This window comes from Mauremys mutica, chromosome 13, assembly GCF_020497125.1.
Source record: "Mauremys mutica isolate MM-2020 ecotype Southern chromosome 13, ASM2049712v1, whole genome shotgun sequence".
Classification (NCBI taxonomy): Eukaryota; Metazoa; Chordata; order Testudines; family Geoemydidae; genus Mauremys; species Mauremys mutica.
The window spans coordinates 28,162,620-28,175,617 of record NC_059084.1 but is presented as its reverse complement, the minus strand read 5'-3'; the positions used below and the strand labels follow the sequence as shown (position 1 = coordinate 28,175,617).

The 12,998-nt window shown below is 46.1% G+C and overlaps 1 protein-coding gene across 3 annotated transcripts in view; it reads left to right on the top strand.

The window, feature by feature from the left end:
* The first annotated feature begins 927 nt into the window (after window positions 1-927).
* Window positions 928-12,998, top strand: part of CBFA2T2 (CBFA2/RUNX1 partner transcriptional co-repressor 2) — a 98,383-nt gene continuing 86,312 nt past the window's right edge. For 2 of the 3 annotated variants that reach the window (XM_044985461.1, XM_044985460.1), the window contains exon 1: window positions 2,544-2,593. In XM_044985461.1, coding sequence (XP_044841396.1) covers window positions 2,548-2,593 — 46 coding nt within the window. In that variant the 5' untranslated portion in view covers window positions 2,544-2,547. Of the gene's footprint in view, window positions 1,057-2,543; window positions 2,594-12,998 lie in introns of those variants that run through there. The other variant, XM_044985462.1, reaches the window with a different exon arrangement.

The following is a 12,998-nucleotide window of genomic DNA, read 5'->3' as shown; positions in this document are numbered from 1 at the left end:
CTTTCTAAAGGGTTATTATATACCTGTCATTACAGCTGGAGCCCTAGCAGCACTCTGAGTTAAGGCTGCCAAGTCTTTCCATTCTAAGTCCCTGTTTTTCCTTATTCATAGCTTTCTAATACATTCACCATCCAAGACAAAATTGTCCAGGCCTGGTTTCTGTACTGGGGTGAATTTTTAAATAGACTGGCATTGGAGCGAGCTATGTAAAACCACAAGGAAAGTGTGAGTGAGGAAAGGGAGCAAAGAGGGAATTTCTTTCCCATTAATACCCCCCCCCCCTTTTAAACAGCTCTAGCTCCTGTGTGTTTTGGGACAGGAAGTGGAAATTCAGGGCAAAGAAGCTCTAGGGGGTGAGGGATGTTAAGTGTTGGAGTCTGGAGCGAATCTGCTTTGATGGCACATAGAGAAAAAGGGGGAAGATTGCAGTGGGCTCGTGCTGACTGCGGCAGGGCCTGCACTAGCAGATCTTGCAGTGACTGGATCCCAGCAGCCCAGAGCTCACCCCCATTGGATTCCAAATGATGCCACGTCCCTGCCCATACAAATCCCCAGCTCCTCCCGCCCCCGAGCCCTCCAGCATCCCCAGCTCCTCCCACCCCCTGAGCCTCCAGCATCCCCCGCCCCCAGCATCCCCAGCTCCTCACGCCCCCTGAGCCTCCAGCATCCCCCGCCCCAGCATCCCCAGCTCCTCCCGCCCCCCGAGCCTCCAGCGTCCCCGCTCTTGCCCCCCAGACGCTCAGCCCCCGGACCCCTCGCGCCGCTCATAGCCAAACGGCTCCCACACGGTGCCACGGGGGCCAATCAGGGCTTGCAAAGGAGAGGAAACGAGCCTCGCTCCGTGCGCGCTGACGTAAGCGCGCCATTAGGGGGCGGAGCTCGAGGCTCCAGGGGCGGGGTCAGCTCGGAGGGGCGGGGCCTGCCTAGCGCGGCGCTGGCTGCCAGGAGTAGCCGCCAGGCTCCCGTCCCGTCCCGTCCCGGTGTCCTGCGCGGCCGCCTCGCAGCCCGGAACAAAGAGCGGCCCGACCATGGTGGGGATTCCGGGAGCCTTCCAGTGTAAGAGCCGCTTCCTGGGCAGGGTGGGGGCCGGGTCCGCCCTCCTCCCTCCCAGCGTTCCCCGACTCCGTCGCGGCTCCCGCCGCCCCGGCCCCCTCTCCAACCCCGCGGTCCTGTCCCGCTGCCCTGTCCCCATCGCCCCTCTCCCACCCCTGCCCTGCCGCCATCCCCGCCCCTAGCTCCCCGATCCCTGCGCTCATCCCCATCCGTATCCCACCGCCCTGTCCCCAGGGTCCCGATCCCTGAGCCCCTCACCCAGCCCCCGCCCCTAGCTCCCCGACCCCTGCGCTCATCCCCATCCGTATCCCACCGCCCTGTCCCCAGGGTCCCGATCCCTGAGCCCCTCACCCAGCCTCCGCCCCTAGCTCCGACCCCTGCGCTCATCCCCATCCGTATCCCACCGCCCTGTCCCCAGGGTCCCGATCCCTGAGCCCCTCACCCAGCCCCCGCCCCTAGCTCCCCGACCCCTGCGCTCATCCCCATCCGTATCCCACCGCCCTGTCCCCAGGGTCCCGATCCCTGAGCCCCTCACCCAGCCCCCGCCCCTAGCTCCCCGACCCCTGCGCTCATCTCCATCCGTATCCCACCGCCCTGTCCCCAGGGTCCCGATCCCTGAGCCCCTCACCCAGCCTCCGCCCCTAGCTCCCCGATCCCTGCGTTCATCCCCATCCGTATCCCACCGCCCTGCCCCCAGGGTCCCGATCCCTGAGCCCCTCACCCAGCCCCCGCCCCTAGCTCCCCGATCCCTGCGCTCATCCCCATCCGTATCCCACCGCCCTGCCCCCAGGGCCCCGATCCCTGAGCCCCTCACCCATCCGGTAGCCATATCCTGCCCACAGGGCCCCCCGATCCCTGTTCCTCTCACAGCATTTCCCCATTCCTGATCTCTCTGAACTCTTATCCCAGATCCTTGCGCCCTCACCCCACCTATTTCTTTTCATGCTTCGCTTCCCTTCCCCTGATCCCTCACCCACATCCCCATTCCGTGATCCATCCCCACCACCTTCCCTGCGCTCCTCACCAGCATTCCCCTTCCCCCTGGGTCCCCATCCCCTGTTCCCCTCATTACTCCTGATCCCCATCCCCCTGTCTTGCCTACCCCGGGCCCACTTCTTCCCACTGCCCCTTCCACTGGGATCTGGAGCAGTGAATCGATGTTTGAGAACAATCTAGTCGATGCTTGCCCATTTCACTCCCCCCCCCCTCTCTCTCAGTGTGTGTGGGGGGGAAGGGGGTACTAGGGAATGAGCTGCTGTTGGAAGCAGCCCTTAAAGCTCTGCACCAATGTACAGTTCTCCATGGTGGAAAGGTGGATCTGGATCCATTCTACCCTTGGGCTGGTTTAGTGTCAGCCCCCCTGGGTTGCCCTTGATAACCACGCTGGCTGGGTAGCTGGTGCTTGCTTTGTTGAGAAGGAACGGCAGCAGAAAACTGTGTGTAAATTAATGTTACTCCTCACTGCATTCACAGTTTGTTTATTTTTGCAGGGAGATGGGAAAGGAAGTGCATTTGCTGCAGGGCTGCCTGCTTCAACAAGGTCTGGGAGATTGTTATGGGAGTAGATATTGGTCTCAAGCCTGAGCAGGTTGGGCACCCCAAGATATGGTGGATGTGGGGTGGGGGATGCACCCTTCCTCTGGAGTCAATGTACCTTAGCATTAGGTGTGATCAAGGTATTTTGGAAACTGGGTGATGGCAGCTGTGAATGCTTTTGCTAAGCATCTCTTCCACATCCCCTCCAGATGTCCAAACCCACTTTCTCCCTCACCCTGGCTAGTCTTCTTCTGTTCTGTCATTGAACTCATCTAACTTCTATTTGTGCGCCAAATCTCTTCAAAAATATCAAATTCCATTGCCTTTATTGCGGGTTAAATCCTTTGAAAACTTGAAAGCCCCAAAGTCTTAATTTTTTCCTTCAAAGGATATTTAAAAAAACAAAAACACAAAAAACCTCAAACAGTGCAGTCAGTTTTGTGGAAACTTAAAAAGAAATTACTTCTTGGCTCAGACTAACATGAGAAACATTAATCTCCAAAGCATCATTTTTGAGAGAGATCTGAGGGAGCGAGTGCGGGTTTGGAATGGGCCTCTTTTTGTCGTGGTTTCAGTCAATGACTGTTAGTCTGGCCTGGAGAAAGGAAGTCTGCAGCTCAGATATCTCAGGATATTTTGGGGCCAATTCTTGCTCCCATTGAGGTCAATGGCAAGATTTCCATTTACTTCAGTGAGGGCAGGATGGGCCCATAGGGTAAAATTCACCTCTGGACAGTGAACAAGTGCAAGGGTTTAATTGGCGTTTTCCACTGGGGTATATTTCACCCTTTGTGAGACCATGATGATTTCAAATGTTGTTAAGATAGCATGCTAATCATTCTGGGTTCAGTCTAGCTATTGGGCATGTTCAGGAGACCATTACATGCATGTGGAGTTATTGACTTCAGTGAGGCTTTTTGTAGACATATGGGTTCACCCAGAAGGCATTAGGTGCAGGATTGGGCCCATTGGTCTTAAAAAGTTTGATTCTCTCTACTTGCGTTCGGAACTTACAAAAGTGTATTCTTAATTTTGAACAAAACCTTTTCAGTTCTTTTTGAAGGGAAATGTTTTATGGATACCTGAAGATTGTACAGATTTTGTCTGGGACATTGTTTTCATAACAAATGTAAGTTTTTCTGCAACTCAGCTAGATCTCTTACTCCAAGAAATTGAGCAATGTCATATTAACCTCATTTAAAAATTAATATGACTAAACGTGTTCGCTTGTGAATGAAGCTGTCAAATGCTTAGGGCTGTCTAGACTAGAAAAGTACCACTATAATATGTTGGTTGGAAGGGTGATTTTTTTTGACCATTATACCAGTATAGTTAAGCCGATATAGCTATACTGGAATAACTCCTCATGTGGACACTCTGATTCCAGAATAAGAGTGTCTACATGTGGTGTGCCATATATTAGTGTAGCTTATTCCACTTCTGAGCCAAAATAAGCTATACTGGTATAACTCTGTCCATACTAGTACTGTTGTACTGTTTTTTAACTATACTGGTATAGTTAAAATGGCAAAACTTTCTAGTGTACTTAGGCCCCTTATGAAGTACTTCCCATTTTCAAAGTTCAGTAAATATTAACTAATCCTTTAGAACCCTCTTATGAATTACTTCAGGTATCCTTCCCTTTTCACAGATGGGGAAATAGAGACAAAGGTTGTCACCAATGCCTGGCTGCAGAGGAAGTCAGTATCAGAGTAGCATCCTGTGCTTGGATCACTAGACTGCACCTATCTCCGCTAGCCCACGCATCTTCATTACACTGCATGAGTTTAGAGGGAATGTTAAAACCTGAAACTACTTGATCTTAAGCTGGTCAGGGTGGTTGCTTTAACCCTGTATTAAATGACATTTTAAACAGAAAAGTGGTAATTGTCCCCATAAAGCAACATTTTTGACCTGTAGCAACTTGGTATTGTTCTATAGTTTGTAAATACTCCATGACCAAGTACTCTCTGTTGTTGAGTGCAAATGTGTTTTACATCTCTCTGGGCTGGTAAAGCAACCGTATATCTGTGTAAAATGAATTGAACAGAATAGAACTGGATTGCAGATCAAACTGGAAGGTCAGAATGTAGGAGTCTTTGTTTTGCTCTCTGACAGTAATAGTTCTTCACCGCAAAATCTTAGTAAACCTACTAACTGGCATGTTTACACATGCCCTTCCTATCAGACATACAGCCAAATGAACTAGAAACAGAATTATGTGCATGTATGTGTGTAACGGAGCACTCCAGTGTTGCTGTATAGCAGCCTACAGAGTGCTCCATTGGGGATATGAAGGTGATTAACTTGAGCTCCATTTTAACAAACTTTACCGAAACAGGAGGTCTCCTTCTAGGAAGAGTTGCAATCCTTTTCTTTGAAAGCTGTAAAGTTGGCAGGGCTGCAGGGAAGTACATTACTGCTGCCAATGAGTGGAATAGATGGTTAGTGTGTGTGTATATAGCCATAATAGCCTCCCATTCATTCTTCTCATCTTTTCTTACATGTGCAGCATTTGTTAATTTATGGATAAACCTGTGTGTTCATAATTGATTTCAAGCAACAGTGGGCTGAGTAGTAAGGTGCAGGAAGAGAGAGAGATCACATTGTGATGCCTTTGTGTAACTGTGGAATAGGATTGGTATTCGCTAAAATCACTGTATCCTGAGTGTGTCTGTGTTGACAAGTTGAGTTCAGTGAAGCAAGGCAACCAGTGAAAGTGCATCCTAAAGTTCAAAGAAAATGAGAGAACATTTTAAAATGAAATGTGCTGGCCTGAAAGGGAATCCGCCTAAAGACAGATGCCAGCAGTAATGTAGAAACAGCCAGAAAAGCTATATGCCTGGTTACTGAAGGAATTGCCAAATGAAGGAAACTACAGATGATGGATAAATCCTTGTTGTGTGGTGGAAAAATGTACTGAGATGTGGTGGGAGTGAGGGTATTATGCAATCAACCCAGTTAAAAATACTTTCGTGACAAACCGTGCACACTCAACACACCATATTGCCAAGGTGGCTGCTGAGAGAAGTAAACTCTAGTAGAGAGGTCACATTATAATAACATGAGTTAGATCATGTAATTACATGTCACATATTTGCAGGATATGAAAAAGAGTGCTCTTCAGCTTGGATGTGTCTTGCAAAAATAACTTGCAAAAGTTCCATTGTGACCTGTTTGTGGTGCAGAATGACTTTGCAGTCAGTGATGCAGGCACTGACAAGAATGCATATTGGTACAGGACCAAGCACCAGGTGAAAAGACAATCTCTTAATACCCTACTCAGAAAAGCTATTCAAGGGGGGAAAGAAGGATGGTCCTGTGGTTAATGCACTAGAGTGGGACTCTGGAGACCTGCGTTCAACTTCTGCCTCTGCTACAAATTTTCTGTGTGACCTTGGTAAGTCACTCAGGCTTGGCTCCTCAAAGGTATGTAAACACCTGACTCCCATTGAAATCAGGCTTTGATCCAGCAGAGCATGTAGGTAACTTCAAGCATGAGAGTAGCCACCTTGATGTCAATGGATAAATGCTTGACTGGATCAGAGCCTTTTGGGTACATCTAGGCTACACTGCAATCAGGAGATCAAAGCTAGCTCTAGTAACAGTAGCAGTGAAGCTGCAGCAGCACAACCAGTGGTAGCATGGCCAGCAGCCATTCAAGTTTGTACCCAGTATCCTGGGCAGGGTTGTACTCAGGAGGTCAGCCCCTGCTGCTGTCGCAGCTACACTGCTGTTGTTACTAGAAGTAGCAATGATCTAGATGATCAAACCTAGCTCAGCTATGTCTACACAAGCAGCAATTAAATCTCTGGATTGCTGTGTAGACATACCCTTTGCCTCTTCGTGCCTTGGTTCCCCATCCATAAAATAGGAAGAGTAATGGTCCCCTATTTCTCAGAGGTTCTGTTAGGATAAAAGTACCAATTTTTGAGGTGCTCAAAAATGATGATGGAGACCATGTAAGTAGATAAAAAGCAGGCAAAAAAAATCGTGTGAGGTATCAGTTATTGTTAACCATATGGGCAGCAGCTGAACATGAAGGAGCTTGTTGCCAACACTTACTGCACAGTGAAGTGTAGTGTTTGTCCAAGGACTTCTGCATTTTGTCTTTGATATTTAGAAAGCAAGTCAACAGGAGTGGGCATATAATGTCAGTAATGCCAAATATATACATTGACTTGGTTATTTGGCTAATGTTTTCATTACATTAATGAACAAATTTACTGGCTGCATTGATAAAGTACTGTGGAAGGAATCCTTAAATGTTCTCTATGAAGCTGATAGTTCAGAATACAAGTGGGAATGCAGGTGACCCTGGGTGTTTGAAATAGGGAAAATTTCAGATTACTTTAAAATAGATACTAGCCTTCACTTGCATATCCCTTTCTGGTATGATAGTGAGGACAGCTCTGATGCTCAGAAATTAAAACTGATCTTTTAGGGACTTGACCTTGCTATTACCCTGGGGTAAATTCATTGGCTTTAGTAGAGTTACTCTTCCTTTATACCAGAGTAAGTAAGATCAGAAGTGGGCCCTGAATCTTTTGAACTGGCTGAACAAGAGAAGCATTTTCTTGAATATGGTGTGTGACTTTTCCGAGCAGTGGATGGAAAACAGCACATATGTGAGGTAGAACTCATGAACTGATTCGCTTCAGAGCAATGTTGAAATGAAAAGTCACCGAACTTTATATTTATTTTATATATTTATTATTTTAACCAAGTCTCACAACTAGCTCAGTTTTTATACTAAGCCTCTAAAATTAAAAAAAGAAGGAAAAAAGCCTGTTCTGCTTTCACTTCTGTTGGTGTAAATCAGGAATGAGTCCATCTGTGGAGTTAGCATGGCATAAAACTGGTGTAAGTGAAAAGAGAATCTGGTGCCACGAGTCCTCTGGTACGGAAAGTTATGGATCCAGTGCTTCAACCCAGATAAGTGATTCACCTGAAACTCTTCCAGGCAGTTTGAAACTATTTTTCCAAGGCTTGTCCTTGTCTCCTGTGTTGAGTATCAATGAAAGAAAGTCTGTGGCAGAAAATTGTCCCTATGTCTGTCTTCTCTTCCCCACACCTGAAGCCTGTCTAATTAAACAGGGAAGATACCATCTGATATCTGTTCTGTTGTCTATATAAACGTCAGTCTGCAGGATTGTCAAGGCTGCACCTTTCATTAGTGCTAAAATTCCCCCTCCTCCTCCTCCCCAATAAAAAGCCCATCCGTATGGAAAGAGAAGCACTAACTGCTACAAGTAATGATTTATTCTTCAGCTGAACTTTGTTCTATAAATCAGCCTTTAAGTTACAAGCAGAGACACGAGATCAGTGGGCAGAGAACCCTGCATCCTTTGAGGGGTCAGAATCTTCATGCAGCTTTTCCCTTGAACGTACAGCATTCTGGAAAATTTGAGACTTCATTTGAAAATAGCCCTCACCCTTCTGGTTGTAAGGATGCTTTAAATCATGTGCTGCTGGCCTGACTGGAGCTGAACAGTGACATAATAACACTGTTTGAAACATCTCATTCCACCCAAAACAATCTAATTGGGGTGCCAGGTTTCAGAACTAGCTGGCAATTTAAAATGTTAATATTAGCCATTTTTCTATTGATCATCTCAGAAGGAACTGTCTCAAGCAGGTATATACCTGATGTTCCATTAATTTAAAACAGTGCTGTAGATAAATACTGCTGCCGCTTTTAAAGACCATCTAAGCTGGTCTTTGTTAAAGTAAATCCATACTAGTTCTACTGTCTCTCATGTCTCCCCTTCTCCTGGTATCTGGGGACTCTGTTGTTGTAAGTAATGTTGTAATAGCAAGTGCCTCCAAATATATCACCTGGGGCCAGTGTGGCTCTCGTATGTGTTTGCCCAGCCATTTCTAATGCACTCCATTACTGTAACATCTAGGTGCAGATCTTGAGGTGGATCTCACCCTGCTGTCCCCCATGTACAGCAGTTGCAGGGCCTGGGATGCTGAGCAGGACATGCTGGGATGATCTACGCTCCCAGCTAGACAATGGACAACTTCATAATATGACACCTTTTGCAGCCTTTTCTGTCCTTCCCCACCCCGCCCAAAATGTTGCCATCTCTGATGTGGGGCCTCCTGGTTGTTGGGGTAGGGGAAGAGACTGATCTCAGGGCTCTGGAACTCTTGTGATGGGAAGAGGAATGGTCCTGTGAGGAAAGTGCCATTGGGAGAGCCTCTGCTCCCCACACCATGTGATTCCCTGTAATGAGCCACATGAAACATTTATTGCTATTCCTATTGATGCTTTAACAGCATGCCTCCATCGTGATAGTAATAAGTATTTATAGAGCACCTCACCCAACGGTGGACACTTTACAGGAGTCTTCGGAGGCGACTGGTGGCTTTTTCTCTCCTTAGGTCATCTTCTGGGGGTAGCCAACTGGCCTTCCTCCCTATGCCAGATCTTTAGGTTACCAAAGGGGCCCTGAGCCCCCCTCTTGCCAAGCTAAAAGCAGGCTGTATAATTTTCAGAGGCAGAGCTGCTGCAAGACTAAAGGATGAGGTGTGGCTAGTGCGCTGAGCTGGCGGAACTCCAGTCCCACCTTCCAGAGTCTGGGCCCAGGCACTACCACCGCACCATGCTCGTACACAGTCCTGTCAGATACAAAATGCTGGATTCCTGCATTGCAGCCTTGGAGAAGCTGTGGGTTTTCCATAGAACTTGTTCCAACAGCAATGAGTGCATTCCTGTATTTCTTAAGATATTCAGTGATCCATATCTTATGTTATCTGGTATTAAGACGTAATTTAAGAAACAATATGTATTTCCTAGATTTGGGACTCTGACCGCACTGACTCTTGTTGCCAAAATTCCTCAGAGATATCAGCCTCTTGATTAGATGCTGTTCAAAGATAGAGATGCTTAAAAGACATGTGGGCTCTTCTTTCCCTGAGGTCATACCTCTTTAATGCTAATGAAGGTTACATGGGCCTTGCAAGGAGAATGTACTCCAATGGCTGTTTCTTGGTACCAAATCTTCAGTAGTCTTTGTGGTTACACTGCAAACTAGATTATCCGATATGCTTATACAGAACTTCTTGTTGTCTTAAAGCAGTCGTGGCTGCAGATATAAGGAGTTTCAATAAAGCAATGTCTGAGTAAATGTGTGTGTGTGTGCGCACACTCGTGTGAGGAGCCCAAGAGCCAGGATGTGGAGTGATTTAGCTGATTCTGAATGCTAAAACACCATGGAGCCCAGTGGCTCCCAGGATTTCCACCACCATCTTGGCTCCTCTGTTCTAGGAATCCGGCCAGCAGTCTTTCAAGTCTGCAGCCAGGATCTTCCCTCCCACTTACCCATAGCTTTGTGGGGGAGCAAGAGACTGTTGGATATTTGGGACTCTATAGGGTTTTTGTTAGGGGGTGGAAAAAGTGTTCAAGGTGTTTGACTCCCTGATGGGCCATACTCAGGCAGGGGACTGGGTTTATCTTGTGACATCACTCCGATGTATGACATTTCTAGCTCAGAAACAATAACTTGTGCTAAGCTTGTCTTATCTGTGGACATGTTTTTTTAATTAAAGACAAAGCTCAGTAAATATTTTTTAAATGATTGAATTGCCAAAGTATGAAAAACACATGTTGGGAGGCAGACGCACTGAATACCATGTGTGATTTCCCATAGCCCTCCATTCAAGAAGGTTAGTGTGATGCAGATCTTAGAGCTGTGGATGACAGATTTATCTGGGATGATTGGCAAAGATTTATAAACTAAGAGGGGATTTACTTAACACACACCTCTCGCCCTCTCCCCGGTTCCACCCTGTCTCAGAAATAGGAAATTGGGATCACATTAAAGCCCTAATTGGTTTGGCTCCAGCAAAGGTTTGGCGGCTGCCAAATAGTTAATTTATTGTGTGAGAGTTTGGCCATGTGTTGAGAGGCAAATTTGCTTTAAGCAAAGGATCTTTTGTAAACTGAACATCTATTCATTCAGCAGGCTCTGTTTACAAGCGAGCTCTGAGCGGGCCCCAGGAGAAACAGGGACCTGTTCTGATTGTTATGTAAAACACAACAGGGCCCATGGACTCCAAAACAGCAGGAGAAGGGAAGAGAGAAGGTTTGGGTTTTTCGAGCCCGGATCTCTCTTTGCTATGAGCTGAATCAATGGCTGCAGGGTTTGTCCTCTCTTCCCCTGTCAAAAAGCTTTGGAAATACTTGGACGAAACAGTTTAAAGGGGTTTTTAGTCTGACATTAATTTTAAGTCTCCAAAATGTTTGTAGTGGTGAAGGTGGGGAAGCTCTGAGGAGAAAGTTTGGAAAGAGAAGCAGCCCTTATGCTGTCACCTCTAGCACAACCAGATGGGGAGACCCACAGGGTGGTTAGTTTTCTTTTCCTGTATGTTATGAGGAAGGGTAAATTGGAATGCACTTTTATCTGGCTGGCTTCCTGTAGCCCTGCAGGACCTTGCTTTGTTCTTGATCCTGGTGCTCTGTGAGATCACTCTTGCTGGTGATAATTTTTCATGTTATATTTGTTATCTCTGGCTGTTTTCTCTTGGGTCTGGTGAATCTAGTAAGATATGACTCCTGTGAACTTGTGGGAAGCAGGCTCAGGCAGTCTCAGGCTCTCATGTTGGCTTTAACTATAAACCGCTCTTATTTAGACTATCATCTTTATGTTTGGTGTTATTGAAATGGAAGTTGCATGTAGTGGACAGGATATTGCAGACTGAGATGCAGTATCTTATTCCTAGCATGGCTCTGGATTTGGCATATGGTTTGAAGAAGCTGATAGGGACTAAATCATGGCTGTAAATAACTAACTTCGTGTTAGGGACCTGCTTCCAGCTAAGAGGAAACAATGGTATTACTACGGTGCCCAATGGCACCCTTATTGTCAATTGTCATTTCCATTACAAAATTGGTATCTTAAGGCTCAATATTTTGGCCATGTAATTTTCAGCTGCAAAATGTTCTATGCATGCTAACTAAAAGGCAAGAGCTCAAAGGGGGATTTCAGGTGCTTAACCCCCAGAAGGAATTTGTTCTTGTGCCTTCAGATATTTTTCAAAGTGCTGAGTGTTTAGGAGAAATTGGTAAGTGGTTGCAACACACTCTCAGCAATATTTTTCCTTCTGTAACTTTCATCTGCTCCTCAAGCAACTTCCTTAGCTGTGATAAAATCCATTAAGTCCTATTTATGATCCAAAGCCAAATACAATACAACTATTGATTTGTGTAAATGTAACCTTTCTCCTGATCATTGTAATATTTCTGAAGACACCTAATGATAGTACAAAGTCAGTAAAGGTGTATTTTGTGTATGTATCAAACACTTACAGTGGAAACATTATCATCATCATCACAACTCAATGTTAATCAATTTGTGTATGCGGGAAGTGGGGAGTTGCAGAGGCATCAGTTCAACAAACAAATTTAGATCAAGCCGAACCTCTTTGTACCAAAGCTGCTTCTGCCTGGGGCTGCCACATGCTATTCTGACACACAGACTAACACATTCAGCATGTGCCACCCTCCATTTGCCAGTTTTAGTGTTGAGATGATGGCAGGTTCAGGCAGCATTAACTGCTTTGTACAGACAAGCTGCGGGGGTGTTGGAGCAAACAATAAGGATTGTTTTATAGAGCATCTTTTCATCCAAAAGGATCCTAAAGAGTGTAAACTCTTGTCCAGGAAACTCTTCTGCACCCACCACTAAATTTGAAATCCAGCTACCTCTGGGGTTAATTACAGTAATTGTTTCATAGCACACAACACTACATAACAGTTTAGGCAGGAAGCAAAGAGGAATACTCTGTCCAGTTGCAGAACAAAATAGAATTAATATCAGGATTTGCCTCAAATAGCAGAACCAGCTTCATTCCAGCTTAGCCCAAGTTGGATGAAAGTCTTATCTCCATTTTCTTTTCTTTGCTTTAAAGAACATCTTACTTAAATCAAGTCCTTCTTAATGTAATGGTTTAAAGTAGCAAATTTTAGCCAGAAATTCTTGAGCTCCTACCACCCGCTGTGTTTCCAGTTCAGATTACTTTACCTGTGAGAGCTCTTGACCTTCCGACACCAATGGCCCATCCTTTACTCTTTAAGATGGTTAACTGTCTAGTTTGTGTTCCACAATGTGCTCAAAAACTCCACCACCTTCATGAAACTGTTACGTTCTCACTTTCAGAGATGCGTGGACCAGGAACCATTAAAAAGCAGTTAAACCTAGCTTGGGGTCATGTGCCTCAGTGTAAACACCTGCCTCCTGTTTGCCACTGGGGACATGGCTAAGGAAAGCAGCAATGGCTGGAAGGTGAGTGTGGATCTGTGGAGGGGAATATATAATATCCAGAGTCTTTTTTAGAAGTAGCCTACTTATCAGTAACTGCAATGCTCCATCGGAGGGTAACTGTTGGAAGTAAACAGTGGC